This window comes from Poecilia latipinna, unplaced genomic scaffold (assembly GCF_001443285.1).
Source record: "Poecilia latipinna isolate Pla-1442-1.1 unplaced genomic scaffold, P_latipinna-1.0 Scaffold584, whole genome shotgun sequence".
NCBI classification, from domain to species: domain Eukaryota; kingdom Metazoa; phylum Chordata; class Actinopteri; order Cyprinodontiformes; family Poeciliidae; genus Poecilia; species Poecilia latipinna.
This window is the reverse complement of record NW_015113200.1, coordinates 1-23,440: the sequence shown is the minus strand read 5'-3', so window position 1 is coordinate 23,440 and position 23,440 is coordinate 1. Positions and strand designations below refer to the sequence as shown.

General features: G+C 42.6%; 3 protein-coding genes across 4 annotated transcripts in view; 2 read left to right on the top strand and 1 right to left on the bottom strand.

The window, feature by feature from the left end:
- Positions 1-8,855, top strand: part of LOC106953468 (serine/threonine-protein phosphatase 2A 55 kDa regulatory subunit B beta isoform) — a 56,804-nt gene extending 47,949 nt beyond the window's left edge. For both annotated transcript variants that reach the window (XM_015042268.1, XM_015042269.1), the window contains exons 5-10: positions 548-725; positions 946-1,110; positions 4,167-4,336; positions 4,861-4,952; positions 5,041-5,164; positions 6,995-8,855. In XM_015042268.1, the coding sequence (XP_014897754.1) occupies positions 548-725; positions 946-1,110; positions 4,167-4,336; positions 4,861-4,952; positions 5,041-5,164; positions 6,995-7,150 (885 nt within the window). In that variant the 3' untranslated portion in view covers positions 7,151-8,855. The remainder of the gene's footprint in view (positions 1-547; positions 726-945; positions 1,111-4,166; positions 4,337-4,860; positions 4,953-5,040; positions 5,165-6,994) is intronic.
- A 954-nt stretch (positions 8,856-9,809) lies between these two features.
- gpr151 (G protein-coupled receptor 151) lies at positions 9,810-11,869 on the top strand. The gene has a single exon (XM_015042267.1). The coding sequence runs from the start codon at positions 10,036-10,038 to the stop codon at positions 11,362-11,364; it is 1,329 nt and encodes a 442-aa protein (XP_014897753.1). The 5' UTR covers positions 9,810-10,035; the 3' UTR covers positions 11,365-11,869.
- A 3,034-nt stretch (positions 11,870-14,903) lies between these two features.
- On the bottom strand, positions 14,904-23,437 carry LOC106953484 (disintegrin and metalloproteinase domain-containing protein 19; the record flags this gene model as incomplete). Its single annotated transcript, XM_015042293.1, has 15 exons — positions 14,904-15,948; positions 16,245-16,345; positions 16,448-16,798; positions 16,901-16,991; positions 17,109-17,232; positions 17,349-17,457; positions 18,736-18,813; positions 19,048-19,270; positions 19,351-19,459; positions 21,301-21,496; positions 21,683-21,772; positions 21,875-22,052; positions 22,171-22,310; positions 22,444-22,528; positions 23,259-23,437. Coding segments are annotated over 15 exons (2,061 nt in total), but the record flags the coding sequence as incomplete, so codon positions are not given.
- Between the last annotated feature and the right edge of the window lie 3 nt (positions 23,438-23,440).

Here is a 23,440-nt window from a genome sequence, read left to right as displayed (position 1 = left end):
GTGTGTGTGTGTGTGTGTGCGTTGCTGTACTTGCATGTTTGGCGGTCCTAATTCTGTAGGGTTCGGTTATCATTCCTCAGCAGGGCCTTGCGATGCCCTCGGGCCCTCTCTCTCGTTTTTGCCACCTTCATCGCTTTTTTTCCTCCCCAATTTCTCTGACACAAACACACAAAACGAAGGGCAAGACAGACTTCTTCAGCAGTTAGGAGGCGTTGAGAAACTGAGGCGTGATCACTGAGTTACCCTGCAGCGTCACAATCTGCCTGAACCAGCACTCCACACAGCCAGAGAGCTGCTCACTTCTCACCTCTGTCTCTTTACCGTTTGTGGGATAAATGGAAGATTGTCGTCGTCTCCAGCGCACAAGGCTAATCCACTCATAAATATCCACATCTGAGGATGTCTCTTGGAGACAATGTTGAAATCAAACAGAATAATTCATGAATTTAACTGAACACATCAAAGATGATTCTTTTTCTTGCCGTTTTTTTCTGGTTTTCTTGATGGTTTGTTTGTTTTTGTTGTTATTTTTTGCATCCACCCCCAGGTGCCCGTGCTGCAGCCGATGGATTTGATGGTGGAGGCAACGGCCAGACGCGTCTTCAGCAACGCCCACACCTACCATATCAACTCCATCTCCGTCAACTCCGACCTGCAGACCTTCATCTCCACCGATGACCTCCGGGTGAACCTGTGGAACCTGGAGATCACCGACCGCAGCTTCAGTATCCTTTTAAAACCCCCTCTGCCTCAGCCATGCACTGCAGCACTTTTATAAATAAGCATAAAACAGCTTATTTAAAATTTGACAGAGAACATATGACAAAACTGCCCTTTGTCCTGTACTTTAAAACTCAAGTAGTAAAATACTCCAAATTGTTGTTCCGGCTAAGATCTGTGCTCATTTTTTTCCAGATGTCTTTCCTTAGCAGCTGCGTCTCTCAGACATCGTAGACATCAAGCCAGCCAACATGGAGGAGCTGACGGAGGTCATCACCTCGGCCGAGTTTCATCCTCAGCAGTGTCACACCTTCGCCTACAGCAGCAGCAAGGGCTCCATACGTCTCTGTGACATGAGGCAGGCAGCACTCTGCGACAAGCACTGCAAATGTGAGTACATGAGAAGAACAAAAACCATTAGGTGTCGCAGATTAGGACAAGGTGTGGCTAATGCATCTTAGATCTCTTATAGATTTTCTCTGACCGGATGCGCACACAGTCTGCACTGGTGTTTGTGGATACCATCAGACAGACCTCTCCTAAAACCTTTTTTTTTTTTTTTTTCTGTATTTAATTTTTTTTTACATTCTAATTGTCACTTTGAAATGTTCTCAAACAAGCTTGTAATTACCACCTGCTGGTAATTTTAAAACAATATATACAACTCTGGAAAAAGAAAAATTAAAAAAATTAAGAGATCGCTTAAAATGATCAGTTCCTCTAATTTTACTTTTTTTTAGGTAAACGTTTGAGAATAATGAACGTTGTTCTTTTATTCTACGAAATACAGACAACGTGTCTCCGAAATTCCAAGCAAAACTGTTAGCATTTATTTACAGGAAACGAGAAATGGTCAAAATAAAATAAAAAAAGATGCAGTGCTTTCAGACCTCAGATAATGCAAAGGAAAGAAGTTTACATTCATTTAGAAACAACAATACTAATGTTTTAACCCGGGAAGATGTGGTGGAATAACCACGAGGTTTAATGTTTTTTTTCCAGAGCTCGATATATCTAGTGCTATTTAGTGTATTCATTACTTTAAAATAACCTTTGAATTCTGCTAAAAAAAAAAAAAAGTATACTCAAAAATGTTTATGAATGGTTAGGTTAATGCCAGACAGAACTGGAAAATTAATTTTGATTTAGCATAAAATGACTCACAACAAGCTGAAATAAAAAATAAAAATAATAAATAATAATAATAATAATAATATGCCACAGAATGATGCATTCATTTCCCCCTGAACCAGTCTGTTTTAATGTACAAGTGACAGACAGATGATCAATATGGCACAATTGATAAACCATCAATAAATCCTCAAGCGTGACTCGAACAACGAGCGTCCTTCTCTAAGCCTTAACATCACATGCAAACACTTGGCTCAGATGAATAATGAATACATTGACATTTACGCTGGCAAATCAATGTCATAAGAGCAATTGCATTAGTCCCTCATGGACACACCTTGTTGCTCGATAATGTCACTCATTTCCTCGGACATATTGATGAATCCACTGGACTGTGTGTTAACGTGGCCTGTTGAATATCACATGAGCATCGGAGGCTCCGCTACGAGAAAAAAAAAGAGATTCTGGAGGGTTTTTGGAGGTTTGATGGGAGACAAAATAGAGAAGAAGAAGAAGAAGAAGAGTCCTGTTGTAAGGATGGAGATATTAATGTTCACTATCTCACCGCACGAAGGTGTAAGCGAGACAAAGAAAGACACAGCTGAACAGGTCAAACACATATAGGCATTGTGTGAAAATTAAAAGGCAAACCTTCAAAATTTTAATAGAAGTTTGATTTTAAATATGAATCCAAGTTAAAATCCTCCGCTTCGTACTTCAATAACTCATGGACTGATCAGGCAAAACGTCCTGAATTCAAAGATTTTCCGCACATCTTTTAGGTTTTCGGGTGGATTGTTCCAGAGCTGAGGAACATAGAAGCCAAATACCACAACGCTGTCTCTGCACTTTGATCCATTCATCTCTCCAACCATCAGCTTTAGTATTCATGGGCAATGCATGAAAAACATGAGCTTTGTTTTGTCGGAAACTTTGAGTTTGGTTATCTGACCAGGTGTTTTCTGCGTTCCCTAAAAGGCTCGTGGCAAACTACCAGCAGGACTACTTATGTTTGTTTATATATATATATATATATATATATATATATATATATATATATATATATATATATATATTTATTTATTTATTTATTTTTTTTTTTTTGTACAACACACTACTAATGGTTATCCTGCTGATTGGTTCTCCCACCTGAGCTGGATATTTCTGCTGCTCCTCCAAAGTCGCCACGAGTTGCATGTATTTCTCTGGTTGCCTTCACTGAACTGCAAGTTTGCATGCAGGTGGGCTGCACTCACATTTCTGTTGAGGTGTCAGGATAATACAGACATTATAATAAAGCATGTTTTTTAATTTGTGAAACATGACTGAATAATAAATTATAATGTTTCCCTATTAAATAAACTCACAATAATAATAATAATAATAACAGTTTTTAAGATTGGAGGTTGAAAAGTGACAAAATGTTTAAAATAAATAAATAAATAAAATTGGTGGGTATAAAGGTGCGATTTCATAAAGCAAGCAGACACGCTTGACTGCACCCCAGAATTATTCTGCATCTCCCTCCAAACCCGTAAATCCGTGAGACTTCTGGTATCAATCAGCGCTGCAGCCGGGATGGATGGATGGGTGAGGGATGGTTAGAGGACTTAGGAAGGGATTGTCAAATGCCCCAAGGACAGAGCAAGAGGGACCAAACAAACCCTCTGCCCTCCCCCTGTTGACTCCCAGGAGACCCCATTATACACCCCTGGAGCGGGAGGGCAGGGTCACACACACACAGATGCATATATACATACACTCTTCCACTTATTCCCAAACACTCCTTCCACCGGCACACATACGCACACAGAAATCCAACGGGGCTCATATGTGGCCGGTATTTTTGACATTGATTTGTTTTTCTTATCCCTTCCTCATCCCCCTTCATTTTTTCATCTCTGACGCTGCGGCGCTAGTTAGACTCCCCACTGACACATCACAGGCTGATCCTCCAGGCCTCAGCTGAGGAGCGGGCTTGACAGCGGAGGGGGCATTTTTTTTTTTTTTTTAAGAGAAATAAAGATGAGATGGGGTGGGGGGGGGAAGAAAGGAAGAGCGGGGAGATGCATTGACTTGACAGCTAACGATGGAATGCCTGGCTCCCGTCCCCGGTGTGCTGGCCTGCACATGGATCAGCAGCTGCCAGAGTCAATATGAATCATAACCAATATTTGCCCACCGCGCTGACCTGCCATTATCTCCCCGAGTAATTCCGCAAAGAGATGCAGCTGCAGCCCTTCTGCGATCCAAAGCCGTGCGTTTCTCTGCAGTAAAATAACATTTTTTTTTTTTTGTCTCTCCGTCCTACGTAGACTTCGAAGAGCCAGAGGATCCGTCGATGCGTTCCTTTTTCTCGGAAATCATTTCATCCATCTCTGACGTAAAGTTCAGCCACAACGGGCGCTACCTGATGACAAGGGACTACCTCACTGTCAAGGTGTGGGACCTCCAGATGGAGAACAAACCACTCGAAACCTACCAGGTAACGTATCCGTCGTCTCCGTCGTTGGTCTAAAAAAAGAAAAAAGAAACCTAATCTCAGCTGGGGAAGTTAGGAAGTTCCATTTTGGCCCGGATCAAATCAAATCATATTGATCTCAAGCTAATCATTCTTGGTAATACTGTTTCACTGTCAGTCTGCCGCGCCGTAACCTTGTCATCTTCAGCGATTACCCCAGGAGGGCTTATTGAGCCAAGTATCCATTAGAGGGTAGTGTTAGTGCCGATGCGAGCCGAAGGGTGAAACCTCCCACTGTGTGGTCATCGGGGTCAGATCCACCCTGTCTGATGTAGGGAAGTAATCCTGCAGCAGGTCATGATTGATAAGGCCATCAGGGGATTCTTCCTCCGGCTTCACCTGCTGCCTAACGTCTTAGCAGGGGTCACCAGGCCTGGAGGATTACTAAAAGTAGAGCATAAGGCACTGGAGCTTAGGGTTGTTTTTCTTTTTTGTTTTTTGTTTTATTTTACTGAAAAAGCAACGCAGTAACCGACTTTGTTTTTCAGGTTCACGACTACCTGCGGGGCAAACTTTGTTCTCTGTACGAGAACGACTGCATCTTCGACAAGTTTGAGTGCGTCTGGAACGGATCGGACAGGTGAGACATCTCAATCGGTCATGAGAGAAATGAAATCCACGCACGCGTCTTTGTAATGCTCGCCTCGCTTTCCCCCCACCCCTCTCAGCGTCATAATGACGGGCTCCTACAACAACTTCTTCCGAATGTTCGACCGGAACACCAAGCGGGACGTCACGCTGGAGGCTTCGAGAGAGAACAGCAAACCCCGAGCAATCCTGAAGCCTCGCAAGGTGCGACGCCGGACGCAATTATTTGTAGCTTCCATCAGAAACTGGCATTTTCAGATGACTAAAACTCCACTGGAAGCTCAATATTTTATTGGTCATTAAATCAATAATAACATATATCGCAATAGGCCAGTGATCAATATCAGTCGATACCACGCCTGATAGAATATTCAATATGTATAATATTCACTGAACATTCAGAGCTGAAATGTAGGCAGAGGAAAGACTCAACCTCTCGCTAAGCTGGGTTTGTGGCATCAACTAGCATACTCTCTCTTTGGTTGCCTAGCAACAACTTGTTGAGTAACTCACGCAGCAGCAGTTCCAGGTTTCGCCTCATAACTGCTTAAAAATATAAAAAAAATAAATAAATAAAAAAAAAACAACAATGGCGTGGAGTGAAAATTGTGAATAAAGCAGGAAAGATCATGTCACCAGTTTGGCAATATTTCATAAAAAACTATTTAATAATTATTGATACCCACTGATATGAACTGCATATATCATAATGGGTTTTTCGGCCATGTTGTCCAGGCCCATGTTGTACTTATTCTTCCATCTTTCCACCATTATTGGTTTGAATTGGAACGATCAGGGCTAATCTCGAGGGAAGGAGGCGAGTAAGGATGGCCAAGCCTATTAAAGTGACACTAAGTTTAGAGTTAGAGCAGGAATAAATCTGTTTCACTGTAGACAGCAGATCTCAAGCGTATTGAAATATGCTAAGTTTTTAGACCGTGACAATTTTTCCCTGTATGTTGACCTTCAATGTGACATGCAGAATATCTTATGCAATTCCAAAGAGAAAACAAACAAGTCTGCTAGGAAAGGTTGTATTTAAAATAATTTTAAATACAACCTGTCGTTACCTGGTCGTACACCATTCAGGGATCTGGTGCTTTTCTCTAGCAGTCATTGGGTATCGAGGTGAGGTACCATAAAACAACACTAAGATAGACAGGACTAATAACTATGCATCTTTTGATCCAGTTGCAGCAATTGGTCATATTTGATACACACCTAACATGGTAAATGTGATTATCGAAAAACCTTCCAAGTGTGCAGGTGGATTACAAAGGCAAAGGAAACAAAAAAACTGATTAAAGACGAGATGGAAACTGTTCAGGAAGTCTACAGAGTCTGACAGCAGCACTGACGGAGCTGCAGGAAATCCTGCCATCTGCTGGTAGTGGGCTGCATGTGACAACTGGGACTTTGATTACACCAGTTCATATAGTGACCCAAACATTTTAGATGTGTGCCGGGAAGCTGGAGGTGAAAATTTAGTTCATGCAGTTATTTAGTTTTAATGGTGTGACTTTTTCCTAATAACAAGGGTTAGATAGAGAACATGAAAATAGTTTTTTTTTTTTCTTGGTTGGAAGAGACTAAAAAGACTTCCAAGACCAAATAAACTGGACTTTTTTTTTAAGTTAGGAAACTGTCTACCTTTTATTAAGACAAAATAATTATTTTGCATTTTAAATTAGAAAAATAATACTGAATTATGAGTACTTTAAATTTTGGTATTCTGGACCATGTTGCAAAAAGTTTGGACAACACCGTTGAAGAGTAATTCCAGCTTTTTCATTGCTTTTTTTTTTCAGTTGAATTGTAAAAGATGAATGCCAAAAAAAAAGTATACAATGTAAACTATTGACATTATTCAAGTTGTCCACCCCTGCTTCAACAATATATAGAGAATTTATCTAGCATTCGATTGATCTGGAGTGGTTAAAAAACTAAAATAAAATGAAAAATGCAATCCAAAAGCTGCTCCAGATGTGAGATGCTGCATGTGTAAAAACGCCTGACTGTCCCTCTGCCCTCCAGGTGTGTGTAGGTGGGAAACGTCGCAAGGATGAGATCAGCGTAGACAGCCTGGACTTCAGCAAGAAGATCCTCCACACGACGTGGCATCCACATGAGAATATCATCGCCGTGGCAGCCACCAACAACCTCTACATCTTCCAGGACAAAGTGAACTAAAAAAAACGAAAAAAAAAAAAAGACAGTCTGCCCCAAATTATGAAACCTCCCAGGACCCAAACATAATGTGAGGGGCTGCTGTCTTAAATCCCCCCCCCACCCCACCCCAAAAAAACCTCCAACTCTACTTTAAGAGAGTCATTTGTCCAGACACTGATGTGAAAAAGTGAACAGTGAAACAGACACAATTCGAGGAAAAGGCTTCATTCCAAGAAAATGACTCCTAATTTAATTTATTCAGCCATGCGGACAACAGGAGGATCAAATCCCGTGCGTTTATGCAACACGAAGGACCGCTGCATGAATAATGTTATGTAGCAGCCCTCTGGACCCTGAAGAAACAGGTGGATAGGGGAGCGATGCATTTTCAAACAGAGCACAGAGACAGATAGCCAGCTCACGTGACGATGGCTCTTCTTCATGTAGCGTCGGGGCCTGAGCCCCCCAACAACTCCCTCGACGTTTCAGCCCGCTCGAGCTGCAGCGCATGCGATGAACCCTGCGGCCTCCGTCTGAGGTCGAGCACGGGACAACACAAAAGGAAGAAGAAGAAGAAGAGACTGTTAATAATGCCTAACCCCCGCCCAGAAAATGCACGCAGCACGGTCAGTCTCACCGGTTCCCCGTCTCCTAGCCGAGACGTCTGTAGTCTGCGACGCGAATGAAGCCCTTCCGGCGCGAGTCGATGGTTTTGTTTAAAGCCGTTCGTTTCGTCCTTCTCTCGGTTGGTGAGTCTGTGTAGAAGCTGTGGTGCCTTCTTTTGGTATGTGGGGCTTCGATGTAATTGGGTGTGGGAGGGAGGGTAAGGGACTGTGTGAATGTTTTAAATTAAATGTTAACTTAGGGTGTTTTTGTTTTTTCGTTTCTTTTCTTTCCCCCTCTCTTTCTTTACCAATGAAAATGAAAGTAAGAACAAAAAGGCTTCACTAAGATCGCAAATGGACAAAGTTTTGCAAGTGATAACAAGGAGGAGAAGACGCTGTGTTTTGTACAGAGGAACCGCCGTGTGTTGGATGTTCGCGATTGCTCAGAGAAACGATAAAGCCACAACTTTTTTCAGTTTTTGGGATTGTTATTTAAAAAATAATAAAACTGAACTCTTTGCTACATGTTGCCCTGTTTGGATAGCGCTGAAATTGATTTGTAGGCAACATGATCACAAAAATGTTCAGCTTTATGATTTAATATGACCTTAAAGTAGACCATTTGGGCGTCACAGTGCCACACTAGCTTCTTTTGCATGTGCTGGATGTGAATCTGTTGAAAACGGCAGATCATATGAGGCACTGCGCCATGAATGTTTTTTTTTATGTTGTTTTTGTTTTTTCTCCCCAAAAGATGTCAGCTAAAATCACTTTTGTATGAGATCGTTCCGATACTTGTGCATGTTTGTCATATGGGTTGAAGATATGGGCAACGACGGACAGCAGCAGGTCGTCTCGCAGTAATCGGCTCGGATCCTTCTCCGGTTTCGGTGCAAAATGGTCAGAAGCGATTGTGGACTCTGTAAAATCAGGGAATATTTGTGTATGAGTCTGTTTAACGGTGATATCTTCTAAACTGCCCCTCCTTTGTGACACTTCTAATTGAAACAAACCAACTTTTATAGCTCAGAATGTATCGAAATGCATTGAATTACCATGCAGTCTTTATGCTTACTGGACTTACTTTGAATAAAAAAAAGAATAAAGATTTGCAAGCTGAACGCCTGTTAGTGTGGACTCTAATCTGTAAACATCTGTTCAATCAAAGATCACAGCTGTGCCGGCTAGGGGTTGACTGAGATCAGCCTCTGATGTAAGGTCTCCCTCTAGTGGAGAAAGAGTGGTAAAGGGATTTTGGCTTCTCTTAGTGCAATCATTTCTGTAAAATGTTAGCACAAACTTGTGTGACTTTTATGAGAGGGAAGGAAAATTTTACATGGTTTTAAACATTTTTATAAAATATCTGCTGACTTAATTTAACTCTCCCCCGCCTCCCTGAAACAATACCTTAGAGAACCAACTGTTGAATTTGTAGCTGCAAGTCTACAGTCTAATTTTTGCAAAAATGTCATAAAATATCCCATTCTAGTGCATTATTATGCTTTTTAATTTAAACCATTCCACTGTAGCTCTGGCTGCAGTAAATCATGAGGGCGCACTAAAGCGAGGAGGCATTGCTTTATGACCTGACTGTTTTGGACTTCCTTTATGTCTGTGCTTTGTTGCTTGCTTTGAGGTTTTCACATAACTCCTGGGTTTATATTGGAATTACATCCGACACCAGCAGAATAAGGTAACGGACTGGATGCAAATTCATGCTTTTTTTAAATGTATTTCAGCTTCCATTTGATAGCTCTGCACTCCTGTGTGTTGATGTACCACAACTACAACAGGTTATAGTTGTAATGTGACAAGGTGTGAAGAAGACCAGAGGTAATGAATATATTTTATGTATGTCTAATGCTGGCCTATGTTTTATTTAGTGGTTTAGTGTTCTTAAACATACTGCTTTTGTGCAAAACATCTAAACTTTAGGCATCATTATCACTTTGCTTGGCCTTTTTTTCCCCCTCCCTAATTGGCCCCATGTGGGTGTAGTCTGCATGCTTCTAGCCAGCTTGGGACGACAGCTGTCAATCAAGCAGCATCTTTATAACTCGCCGCAGGGGCTGCATCTCTAGGTCTAAGGATAAAGCCGGGCGCACGCAAGAGCTCCACTCTTAACTCCTGACTGCCAGCTATTGACTTGTCTGATGTGATCTTTTCATCAGCCTTTGATCTCAATCCATTTCCGTCTTTACATCGCTTCTTTTTTTTTTCCTCTCAGGAAATTTTTCACCTCTTCTGGCTATCTCTGAATACTTTTTTTTCTCTTATCAGATCATCAACTCTTTGAGATCTATGGATAAGCTCGTTGGAAACAACGTGACTACGGAGAACAGCTCCTTGAACAAGTGGACGCTCGGTGAACCAGGCTTGTTCCACCATCGGGACCCCAGCGAACTCCGGGTCTTGGTGCCAGCCATCCTGGGAGTCATCTGTGTTTTAGGTGTGGCTTGTAATCTCACCGCAATGGTCATCCTGTTCTCGAACGCCCACCGGGGCAAGCTGTCCCTCATCAACTCGCTCATCTTCAACCTGATGTTCGCCGACGGGCTGGTGCTGATGTTCACTGTCCCTTTCAGGGCTGCCTCCTACTCCAGGGCGAACTGGAGCCTGGGCTGGGTGGTGTGCAAGACGGCCGACTGGTTCCTCCAGTCCTGCATGGTGGCGAAGAGCCTCACAGTGGCTTTCATGGCAAAAGCCTGCAGCCGATACGTGTCGAACCCCACCAGGCAGGTGAGCATCCACCTGGGCTCCATCCTGGTGGTGCTCTTCTTCATCTGGCTGTCTGCCTGCTCCGTCACCATTCCACTGTGGCTGTTTGCGAAGCTGCAGAGAGAGGTCCGTGGGCTCGTGTGTGTGCTAATGTTTCCTCCTGAAGCTAAGGAGTTCATGTCCGTGTACGTCAAAGCGTACCCCTTAGGGGTCTACTGTGCGCCTCTCAGCGTTGCCCTGATGTACGTCTGGAAGGCTTACGGACACTGCCAACGTCGCTCCAGTAAGTCTCAGAACCTGCGCACGCAGATCCGATCCAGGAGGCTCACCCTGATGCTTTTCAGCCTGACCCTGGCCATGGCTATCCTGTGGCTTCCTCAGTGGGTGGTATGGCTTTGGGAGAGGCATCTTGCAGAGAAGGAAACTGAAGGAGCTCAGCCACTGACTTCCTCTCCTCCCCTTTTCCTCGCCCTCTCTGCTCAGCTGCTCACCTTCTCTCTGTCGTTGGTGAACCCTCTGATTGTACTCTTCCTCTCAGAGGAATTCAGAGAGAGTTACCGGGGGCTGTGGAGGCGCCTCACCCTGCGCAAGCAGCCTCCACCAAAGCCAAAGCCCGGACCCCACAACCCTACCTCTCTCCAGTCCCCTTGCCCCAGACCGGAGACGTCAGGACAGCTCCCTGGAGAGAGAGGGATCCATTTCAGCTCCAGCCAGGAAACCAGCGACAAGGCTCAACCTCCGCCGGACCAAGGCAAACCTGGCGGGGAAAAAGAGGCGGACAGGGTGAGCCTTAAAGACGGGGTTGTCTTGCCTGACGTGGAGCAGTTCTGGCAGGACAGGGAGACCGGCTCGCACACGGATGAAAACGATCCGGTGCCGTGGGAGAACCAGGCCCAAGAAGAGAAAAAATAATAACCAGCCAGTCGCCAACGCACCTCTACCAACTGCTGCAATGTGAATGACTGATGTTCTGTCTTCTGTGTGTGCAATATTGTTCGAAGGTAAGACGTGCAATCAGAGCGAGTGAGACCCACAAATAGAACAGCGTCATCTGCATATGTGATAACCTTTTGCAGTTTGTGAGGTAATTATTAGTGCCTGTAAATTAAAACTTTATGATAGGACAAAATAATTTATACAAACTTTCTTTCCACATGGAGTCTGTACCAAAAGGAATAAAAAAATCAAAAAGCAGCCGGCTTGAAGTGTTTGCAAATAATTTCGACCTCTACTTAAAGGCTCACGTGTAAAATTCTTACTTTAACGAACTAAATATTTAAATGTGCATTTGTCGTTTTTATGATGATTAGAAAGTGGTTTGCATGCCGCCGTTGACGTGACAGTAATTGGCCTCGGATTTATTCGCAACGTGTCTCTAAATGGAAACTTGTTTTCAATAAATACCTGTGAAAATGTGGCCTGAGTGTAGGATTTTGTTTGGATTTCATGCTGGTCATTCAAAAGTGTCCACACACACACAGGTTCAATAGAGTCTTTGTGGGATTGATTCCTGCTGGCATTTAATCAGTGAGTATTTTTCACAGGGAAATCCTTTACAATTACCAGGGGTTCTAATTAAAGCGCTTGTCTGAGCTCAGACGTAGCATCCAGTATAAAACGACCTGTCTATGGTTTACATAGGCATAATTAAGAATATCTTTTTTTTTTTTTGTCTACAACAGTATATTCATACTTTGAATCATTTAGCTCTAAAAACCGATCTCAGTTACCTAACAACTCCTGTTTTCTCACTCCCTTCCTATCTGACATTTCCCCCCCTCATTGATTATTTATGCTGACCTTTTATTGCCAGAGGCAACTCACTCAATCAGAGCAACGCTTAACTGTATAACCCATCATCAGTCCCTGGGGTTCCTGCCTGCCCATAAACACTGAAGGTGGAAGAAAATGGTGCACAGGCAGAACATTTAGCTCCAGCCAGAAAAAAAATAAATAACCTTTTTCCCATCAGCTGTAGATGAGAAATAAAAGTGTTGTTGCTGTTTGTTTAAAGGCAAAACCCAATATGGTGGTTGTCCCCAAGCTGTCTTGTTTACACCTCTGGCCCTGGCATTTACCCTGTGAAATGAGCCAGTAAGTCTGTAGTTGTGGGATTTTATCCAATTTCAGCAGAGAGCCTCGGAGCTAGGATTCACTGAGCCCCAAAAAGTACAAATTAAATCTGCGTTTCAGGCTTTGACCCGAGCAGCAAAAACTGAAGCTCCAACACCATCACTGATCATTTTTGTGAGGTTTGTCCAAATGAGGCAGTGTGTATTGTGGCCGAGCAGCTCTAGTTTGGCCTAATTTCTTGTTGTTCGTCCAGATGGAACTTTGAACTCTGCACTTGAGTTTGAATTTTGTTTTCAGGAAGAAGACGTTTTCTTGAGGAAGCCCTTGCAAACATGCATATTCATTGATTTGCGGTCGTCGCGAAGATGCTAAACGAGCACGTAACCTACAACTACATGTTCTAGATCTGTAAGGACATCCGTTCTTGGAAAGACTGCCACTTGTTTGTAATATTTTATTGTTAGCAATCAGTCTCAATGACAATTCTGAAATTGCACTGCAAACTTTCCAAAGTTGAGGTATTTCTCTCAGGTCATTGCTGATGTTTTACCGCCTTTTTTTTTGAAACCCTTTCTCCTCCACGCAGAGTTTAATGCATTACGTCAAACTCAGAAATCTTTCTGACCCTAATTTCGTCCCTCATTTTGAGGAATCAATCAGCGCCAGGTTCAGCCAAGCAGCAGAAGTAATTTCTAATCCTTTTGTCACTCAGACACAGTTTGAAATGTTTTCTTCATTCAGTATAATGCAGAGCTCCACCAGACCAATGAGGATACTACTACTCTGCAAACCTGCAGATATGGGAGCAGTAGCATTATGGAGTTCAGTCACTGAAAAAAACACAAAATTTTACCAAGTAATTTTGATCCAGTTTCTCGTGCAAACATCTTAGTATTCTTGAAATAAAACAAAACTAACATACAAGTCACTTATCAGCAATAGGAGCTTATTTTAAGTAAATAATTCCTTAATATAGATGAAAAAGTTCCAGTTCTATTGGCTGATTATTTCACTTATAACAAGACATTTTTCCCATGTTATAAGTGAAATAATCTCTCAGTGGAACTAGTAGTTTTTCACCAATATTAAGAAAATATTGGCTCAAAACAAGATCCTACATCTTGCTTAGGAGTCAGTTTTGTTTTATTTCAGTCCTACGAAGATATTTTCACCAGAAACCAGACCAAAAGTACTTTTTTGTTTTGTGTTTTTACAACTACAGGTGAGCACTCCTTTAATTTCTTCACATTCTGAAAAGCAGTGTTTAGTTCTGGACTCACAAAGTGTTTTTGGAAGCGGGCCCAAAAAAGTTACACTGAAGGTCTCACCTGACCAGATTGTTTTTCCTCATATTTGCTGCTCCCCTTCCAGGTTCGGGATAAACTTTAGACAGACCTTTTAACACGGACAGTAGTTGTCCTCCTAACTGAGCTGTGGATCTTTGCAGCTCCTCCAAAGTCGCTGTGTGGGCACATTTGCTTCCATTTATTTATGTTTGTCCACCATAAAAAATCTCAACACATTGAAGATGCTTTTGTTTTTAGTTGTAACAGAGATTCGAGGAGCATACATAGGATGAACTTTGCACGTTTATATCCGAGGTGGAGCACACATTGACCATTAAGGACTGAAAGCTTAGCAGAAAGCTGGCGCTAAAACACTTGTAGGATAATCAACGTTGCAAGCAAGAAAAACAAGCCCAGCCTAATTGGGTCATTGCACGAGGCAGGGGGGCTTTCAGCAGGTGAGATTCTCCCTTTGCCACGTCTCCAACCTGCTGAGAGGGGACGCGGGGGTCTCACCCCTGTGTTTTATCCCTCAGCCAATCATCATCTCTAAAAAATGAAACTCTACTGGAAGTGACACACTAATTATGCTCACCAGGAGAAGCTGGCTGCAATTAAGCCACACGATGAAACCTTTTTTTCCCCCCGCTTGTCAAACCTTCACCCTCAGTTACAGTTGCCTCCATTTACCCTCCAACCCCCCCAAGAGCAAAATCCCCAGGCTCTTCGGCTAGTGTAGAGTTAAAAAAAGAAAAAAGAAGGGAGTATTTGTGAGCTGGAGGTTGGTTAGTTCAGGGGGTCTGGCCTCTGGTATTTAACAGGCTTTTGATTAGAATAAATCAGAGAGCTTTCATCTCAGTAAAGGCTGCAGAGATCTAAAGGGCAGCAGCATTTCAACGTTTCCACCTAAACTTAGCAGGGAGGGAAATCATTTAAACCTGGCAGCGTGTGGACCCCTGCAGGCTAACTGAGAGTACTGACACAGACTAGTTGAAGGGTTATAACCGGAGGATTTCCACTTAACGAGCGACAAGTTTGTGCTTACAAACTGCAAAAATATGTTCTTAAGTATTTCATAGACTGACACAAGAAGACATTTGTTTTTTTTTTATTTGACGTCCAGTTTCAGATGCATCGGCTGCATCCATTTGCATAGGTCTGGTGACAAGGTAAGTCATGCCATTTGACAGAGTGATTTCAGTGAACATTACCACAATTTTGAGAAAATAGTTGGACGAACGACATTACATTTCAAAACGTGACCCAGCCTGCAGTTTCCCCAAATGTGTTAGTTTTTCTTTGAACTTTTTACACAATCACATGTGATCATTACAATCATTGTTGTGGTTTTGGTAGACTATATGAATGGCTCAGTTTAATTACTACTATAAGTGCACAGAAAAAAGAAAGAAAAAATCAGATTGTCAGAGTCAAAATGAGAAATTATAAGTTATTTAGGATGAAACAGGTACCTTAAAGTGACTTCAAAAAGGTTTCATAGGTGATACAATTATTTAGATTATTGTGGAATGGCCTACAACTCTTTGATGTACACCCACAATATGACAACAACAAAGAATTAAAATTTAAAAAAGACCTATAAAGCTAAACATCCTTTACATTTCTTAACATTGATCATTTATCCTACTTACAGCATGCTTGTGAGATTTTTGCGGTTATCCTGTCATCACCCAAAAGCCATTTATTACCCAACATCATTCACAGGTCACATGTTTTCTAAATATAAGACATTCTGGGTTGATGATCTTTGGAGTACCGTGTTTGGTACATAGGCTGAACTGTAAACATTATTTTCCTCTTCTTGAATAAATAGTTGAAACACTTTCCATCCACAACAAGCACACTCAAGTAAAAAAAATAATTAAAAAAAAAAAACCAGAATAAAATTCACAGCTCTGGCGGTTTCACGTGGATGAAGCAGACACGTTCGTTTGCAAACTGCTAGTGAGGCTTTAGATCTACTCTGCAGTACCTCAGTGCACTTTAAGTGAAAATACACGATCAAGTATTTCGCATAATCCACAGTACTGCAGATTGGAATAAAAACAGTACAAGGCAGTCCAGTTCTGGATACAAGAGGTGGTCCCAGTTCCTTCCTGAGCTTCCAGTTTAAACTCTGGAAAGATGAGATGCAAAGACAAGGAGCTGATATGAACAAACACATAAACTACTGTTCAAACTCATTAAGTTTTACTGGAACATCAAATGCTTTAATATTGGGATTTTGTCTCAGATTTAAAAAAAATGTAGTGCACAATTGCACTACATTTGTAGTTATGCACTACTTTATGTTGTCACAAAAAAACTAAAACAAACTGAAGTTTGTTGAAGTTTAGAGGTCTAACAGTTTTATCATATAAGAGCTCAGGAATTATGACTACTTGTTGCAAGGCTGTTTTCAAAAACCTTTACCTGTTTGGCATTTTCTGACCAGCAGATGGAGCCAAAGCGTCATTTCTTCGCAGCACCTTATTTGCAGGCTGGAGTCTTTTCACATGAACAATATGGTGATCCTAAATTAAGAAAAAGAAAAGGAAAAAAAAACAACAGAAAAAATATGTTTTCTTTTGTGTGTTACAAAAATTAAGTTTTGATGTTTACACAAACGGGCTTACCGCACTCTGCCTGCTGACTGGACAGGGCGGCGGCGGTCTCTTCGGGGGGTCAGGTCGCATCTGCCTTTTAGGGTTTTGAGAAGGTAAAGATGGAGGCCCTGGAAATATTGCGGACGCCTGGCTGGGTCTCTGTCCAGCGTCCTGAGCTGCTGTAAAGAGAGGCTGGGTGTGTCCCTGAGGAGATGTTTGCTTCTGAGGAGGACGAGCTGCAGGTGGGACGGGGGCCGGCGGCTTCTTTCTGACGTCTTTGTGCTCAGCAGTGTAGGCGGGGATGGGCGGCGGCTTCACCGCCGGCCGCACGATCGCCTGCCTGGGCCTATCTGGGCACGACGGGCTCGGATGAGGGGTAGACTGTTCGCGTGAAAAAGAACAACAAAGTTCAAGGTCTTCTACTAAGACACAACGAATCACACTCATATCTCCGTCAACATGCACATGAATGTTCTTAATTACCAAATCCTGCTTCGCTAGGAAAGTTGGGTTGGCATGACCGATGATGTGAGAATCGGTTTCCATGGGTTTACCTTCAGCTGCCTCTGAACATCTAGAAGATCAATTAACCACAGCGGCTACAAATTCAACAGAAAACTCGGAAGGGAACATCAGATATCAACAGTTGTTGCTGTAAATCTTTGGTATTTATCGTTGTGAAATTACATACTTTGGCACTGGCAACGGAGGAAAGGTCTTCAGTGGACCGAGTCTACGTTTGTAGCAGAACCAAAGTCCAAAAACAGCCAAAACCACGAGGAGAACCAGAATAAGCACCAGTGGCAGCAGAATGCCTATTATTGGAGTACAACAACAGAGAGCAAACAAACACAATCAGCATAGGAGGAAGATTTAATTTAATAAAGTTTTACAATCTGGCAACACGCAAAACCTCAGCCGGGCTCTGTACCTGGATTCCTGGGAGGTCCGCTGTCCAAACTCCCCCCAGACCCACTCTGGTTGCACCAAGGAGGAGCCCAGCCCGGGTCGCAGTGGCAGTTATGGTTGTTGTTGCACAGCTGGAAAGATGAAAACGTGAAACATGAACGTGGGAAAACGTCAGCCTCTATTCCCAACACGGATAAAGGTGCAAACTTTTTAGAATGACGAAATTCCTTCGATCAGATCTGAAGTTGACTCAAGTCATGCTTTACAGCCAGAACCCCTTATCGTCTTAAACGTGTGAAACAAGTGAGTCACAACTGGCTTTACTGTTGTTTCTTCAGAGCGCATTGCTAGTTCTAGCAGAATTATCACATAAGAAGAGCCTTCAGAAAAACACCTCTAAAACTGGCAGGCATGGACAAACGATGAGGTTTTCTCTAAAAATGCAGACCAAAGACAGCCAACTGTTTAAAACAAAAAAAAAATAAAAGTGTCGAATGGGTGCATAGCTGCTTGTGGCCGACATAAAAGAAAAGGAGTGAGTATTTCTACTTTCCCAAAACAAACAAGTCAGGGAAACTTGTGAAAGTAAACCAGGCGGATTTCTCCTCACCCACCAAACAGCTGGGATCTTTCTGGTGCTTTAGCTTCTTTCTTTCATGCTTTTCTTCAAACATTGTTTAACTTGGAACACGTCAAATATAAAAGTTACATGTCTGAAAAAGACTGAGAAGTTGGAAAAATGATATATTCCCTTTGAAGCATTTTAAAGATTCAAACCTAATCAAATTTGACAATAAAAATACATATTAGAAAACATTTTTAGGGTGTGCATTTTGCCTTCTCTCTAAATTCTCCTTTTAGAGGTCATAGCAGAAAAGTTTTCAGTAATCGTTAAACTACTATGGTAACAGTACATAACATTGGTAACATTTTGGAGAAAAGAAACAAGCTCCCACCCAAATCCATAAACCTGTTCACCTTCGACACTTTTACTTAGTTTTCGCTCATAATTAAAGCAGTAGGATATTAGGAAAACCAGAAATTACCATTTCATTCTTGAATTTCCCGCCAACGAGAATGATTTACCCAAGTTTTCCTAATTTCACTTTATCATTACAATGGCACCTTAAAAATTAGATGCTACCAAATACTGCAGCTATTGGGCAGGTCAAAAATGCAACGATAAATGGGATTCCATATATCTCTCAACACGACTCTTCATTTTCTGCGTCTTTCGAAGTAGGATTTTAGCATTAGTAGTAGAATTCCTACAGCATCGCGCTGTATTTTAAAAGGGAAATAATTTCAATAGTTCTGCTGGCCCCACTGCCAAAGACGATTACTTTCCATAATTACAGGCCGGCAGCCAAATAAATCCATCATTTCTGCTGCAACACACTGGGACCTACTCCGTGTCCGTGGCACTTGGCGTTGCAGTCATCCGCTCTCAGGAACGATGCATTGCGACACTCTCCGTTAAAGCAGATCTGTTGGGGGGGGGAGAAAAGGAGTTCTGTGAGGAAGAACATTAGAGAAGTGGCAAAATAAAACACAATCGTAATGCAGTTAAAACAAAAAAGAAAGAAAGAAAGAAAGAAAGAAAGAAAGGAAGAAAGAAAGGAAGAAAAAGAAGAAGCTAAAAAGAAAACACTTCAAAGCCTGAGGATTTCACACTTTGCTAATTCTGGAAATCCCATTTAACGTATTTTCACACGTCTCACAGAGTTATCAGCACACTTGGTTCCCGTCATGACCAGACCCGGGTCCAGAGTGTCGCCCTGCGGCTCCTTGTCCCCTTGGCCGAGCTTGTGCACGTGCGTCCCCAGGCACTTGTACTCGGTCCTCTTGCTGTCCACTTTGACCGTCGTTTCTATGCGGACCGCGTTGTTCTCGATGGGCTTGGCGGCGGAGGCAGAGCACTGGATTTTCCCGCATTTCGCATCCCTGGACAGCAGCGACGAAAGACGTGCGTTAGACGAAGGAGAGCGAGAGGAGCACTTCCTGAATTTTCCCTGAGTCTTCACCTGTCTCTGCAGCTCCTGTACTTTCCGTCTTGGTCTTTGCCGCAGTTGCCGTACATGTCCCCCGCTTTGTTTACTTCTTTAAAGCACACGTCAGGGGATGGGCGCGCATCTGTGGTTTGGAAGAAGAAGAAGAAGAAGAAGAAGAAGATCACAATAGCAATACAAAACACACACAAACACACACGTATCCCTCTGTGATCAGCGACCACCTGATGAAGACCAGATGGGCTCCCGACTGCCTCTGATACGACTCCTTTGATGCATCAAAGACTCTCTAGGAAGACTCTGTTACGACATCAGAGGCTGGTTAGGGGACATTATTATTGAAGCAGCTCACTTCACCTAAAGAGCCTCAATATTTGGAGGTTTTATAGGATAACAAAAAAAAAAGAATGAAATAATTGATTAATTATGTCCAGCAGAGAAACAAACATCTACTGTAAAGTTAAGAGCTGATGCTTTAAAATGGTTTTAAAATAGGGCAATTTAGATATTAAAATGATTGCTTCCTAAACACAATCCATAATAACCTGACTGCATCTAAAAAAAAATACAGATTGGGTGCTTTTGTCTAAATATATCTCACTTGGCTTGTATTTGAAATGAATGTGAATGAGTAAGATTATCAGAATCTTTATTGGCCTAAACTACTGCGTCATCACTTTCATCCACACACAAGACTCTGAAAAACTACTTTACTATATGAAAAGTGGCTTTTTTTAGCTATAATAAATACAAAAGTATCCCTTAAGAACTTAAAAATATCATTAAATTTAAGTGCGCCGCAATGAGCAGATGTTTCCAAGCACAATTTCCATCCATGGAGAGAGACACTTTCTGAGAAGAAACATTTAAAAAAAAAAAGTTTTCAAGGGGCTTAACTTTATAGGTTGATCTTAGGGACTTTAAATCAGTAGTGAATCCTTGTCTCCCTGACGCACAGATGAGACGAGACACAGACAACTTTCACTTATTCCTCTTCAAAATGGGAAAGACGTGTGATGTCTTCTGATATTTGTACGTTGGGAAACGATTAGGCTGGATAAGGAATCAAGTCAAGTTTATCCTGTCAGCAGGATGGTAGGGAATATAAAGAAACATATCCAAGAATCACTGCTGTCAAACTACTTTGGGTCACCAGTTTTCCAAAACAACTACTGGATTCTGCCTACTTGACTTGCCAACTGGTTGCTTAGGAGTGATGCAAACACATTTTCTGTAATGATGTTTGCTCAACTCTTCTTTAACCTTCCAACATGAGCCAAACTCTCCAGCTGGCTCTGGTCATAAAGAAGGGGCGTGCTTGTGGGAAACTCATGCCCACCGGAGAACTGGAGACACTGTGGGCCTTTTCCTCTACCAAATCCACTGAGAACCTTACTTGTGACTGGCATCATGGACTCGTAGAAAAAGAAGGACATCTTTGATTAAAACCTTAGTGGTTTCTGTCATAAAACTGAATACGGTATAGTAAAGCCAACCTACAGCATCTGCAGAGGAAATGGCCAATCTAGTTTGTGACCAGCCTAGGCATCCTAGTTGTTAGCCTGTCCGAAGCTAACACAACTAAGTATTCTCCTCCTCATTTGCCAGTGCTGGTTGCTTAGTTACCATGCCTACCCATCATTAATCAGACCAATTGTTGGCTTCAGAATGGATTTTGCCTCCTGTAGCAAGGAAATAGCCACAGCTGGGTGGGCAATAGTCTTAAATGTGGCGATAAAACCACTTCAGCCATAAATGATGATGACTTGAAGAGATCATAAGAAATGATTCTGTGTGATCTGTAGGAATGATCAAAGATCCCTTTCTCTGTATGTTACAACAGACAAAGCTTCCTATATGCGTTAGGAGGCTGTGCATAATACTATTACAATGGGATCTAAATAAACTTTCTCAAACTGTGAAACATTCAAATGTGCACATATGACATGTGTCCAGTTTACTCACCTCGCCCCCAGAGGAACTGACACTGTTGCTCCAGAGTCAGACACATGCCCGTGTAGCAGTAGGCCCGCCCGTGTGCGCAAGATGTACCGTCCGCCAAGTAGAAATTAGCTGGACACGACTCCGACTTTCCGTCGCAGTACTCTGGAAGATCGCACAGCCCAGATTTGCCTCGGCAAAGCTCTCCTGTGCTCTTTATCTTCACAGTGAGACACAGAGGGAAGATAAGATGATTCAAAGAAAGCCAGACTTTCTTAATAACAGTAGTGGTCAATCAAAAAAAAAAAAAAAAAAAAAAGGTTGTTAACATTTATTTAAAAAAATGTGAAAAATACTTTTCTTTCACACCTTGCCATAAACAGCCACCTAACCTAACCCTGCATACCTTACAGTTATGGCAGCAGACTCCATGGGCACACTCGGCTCCATCTTTCAGGGTGCAGTTGTTGGCGTTGCAGCATGGACTGGTGCATTCCTGTTCACGACGTTTAGCAGCGTAAAATATCAAAAAAAAAAAAAAACAAAAAAAAACGCTGAAAGGAAAAGAAAAAGTGTCTGCACACAGAGCCCGTCTGACCTCTTCCTCCCCACAGTCACATTCCTCTCCGCTCTCCAGGTAGCCGTTGCCGCAGCGCCGTCCTCCGTACAGCGAGTCGATGTTCGGCAGGTTAAAGAGACATTTGCCTCCTCCAGAGTTCAGGTAAGTCTTGAGTTCCTTCAGGTTGCAGGGATTGAACACGCGGGGAAACGGAGACCTGCAGAACGGAAGAGACACCAACCATACGCCAGGTACAAAATGAATCGCCTTTCCTATTTGCCTTCTAAATGATGTAGCCTGATTTCACGTCATGCTCCAAGGGTGTTGCGTTATACCCGGTGGCAGCGGCCATTATGCAGCCGCCGTCTTCTGCCTTGGCCTGGCAGCAGCCATCTCTGTCGTGATTCATGCCAAAGTTGTGGCCCATCTCATGTGCAATGGTGGCGGCGACCCCGACAAACTGTGGCGAGTGGTCCTTAGCGTTCAAATATGACATAAGGTTACACATTAAACGACAAGGACACGTGGTTGCAACTGCAAGTGGAACGTGAGAGTCGTATGTTGGAAATTAGGATTATTGTAGCGGTTTTGTTGTTTTTCTCTCTTACCGTGTTCACGCCACCCGACTGGTATTCAGAGCACATGGTTTTAAGTGGTGCCAAGCCAATAGTGCTGCCCTGGAATGACATCCCCCTGCACACAAAAACACCATCAGTAACTGGTTCTGCACAAGATATTTACCAACTGGACTGAGAACGTACAAGGAGTTGTCAAATATATTTTCTATCACATAATTTATCCAACTCTGGACTGTCTGTTCTAAGCAGCAACGTAGAGCCGGTCACTTTGTTTTTTTTTTTTTACATCCTGTGAGCTACTGAGGACTTTCATGTAAAAATTAGACTCCTCCATCTCAGTTTTCTGGGGGATCCCGAAGGAGGAAGTCAGGACAAGAAAAACACTTGAAGAGACATGAGGTACTTTTCCAAGCGATGTACGAACCACGCAGTTCAGTCGTCCTGTGGGTTTTAAAAGGATTTTGTCAAATCAGAGAGCTGACCGACCACAGCCTTGAAGCAGTGGTGAAAGACAAAGTCAGCTCAGCAACAAATAAGACGCCATCGTGTCTGTGGATATTTCCGTAACATCACTGAATTGAGCTGAATCACATTTTTATGGAGCTATTTAGGATATCACTTCATATGATTTCTTGTCCCATTTTTACTCTACCGTCAACTTTTGGCTACTTCCGGATCATTTTTCATTTGAATTATTTGAAATAAAATACACACTAAACGTTCAACGGGTGGCGTGCTCCATGGACAAAAATGCACAGAAGTTGCAGTTAAAGGAAGCACAGAGATGAAGACTTTTTGGGAAGAGTAAAACAATGAGGTTTCATCATATGGCGAGAGACACCGACGTGACGAGCTGAGCGTTGTCGTTGGGGAGATTTTTCAGCTCCTTCCGTCTCCAGGACAGGAACGCCGCCAAGGTGCTGTGCGGGTTATTGGACACGACGATCTTGTCCTGGTCGGTCCACACCTCCAGTCCGATTAAAGCCACGCGGATATTCAAAGCCTTGTAGTACTGCAGGGAGTCGAT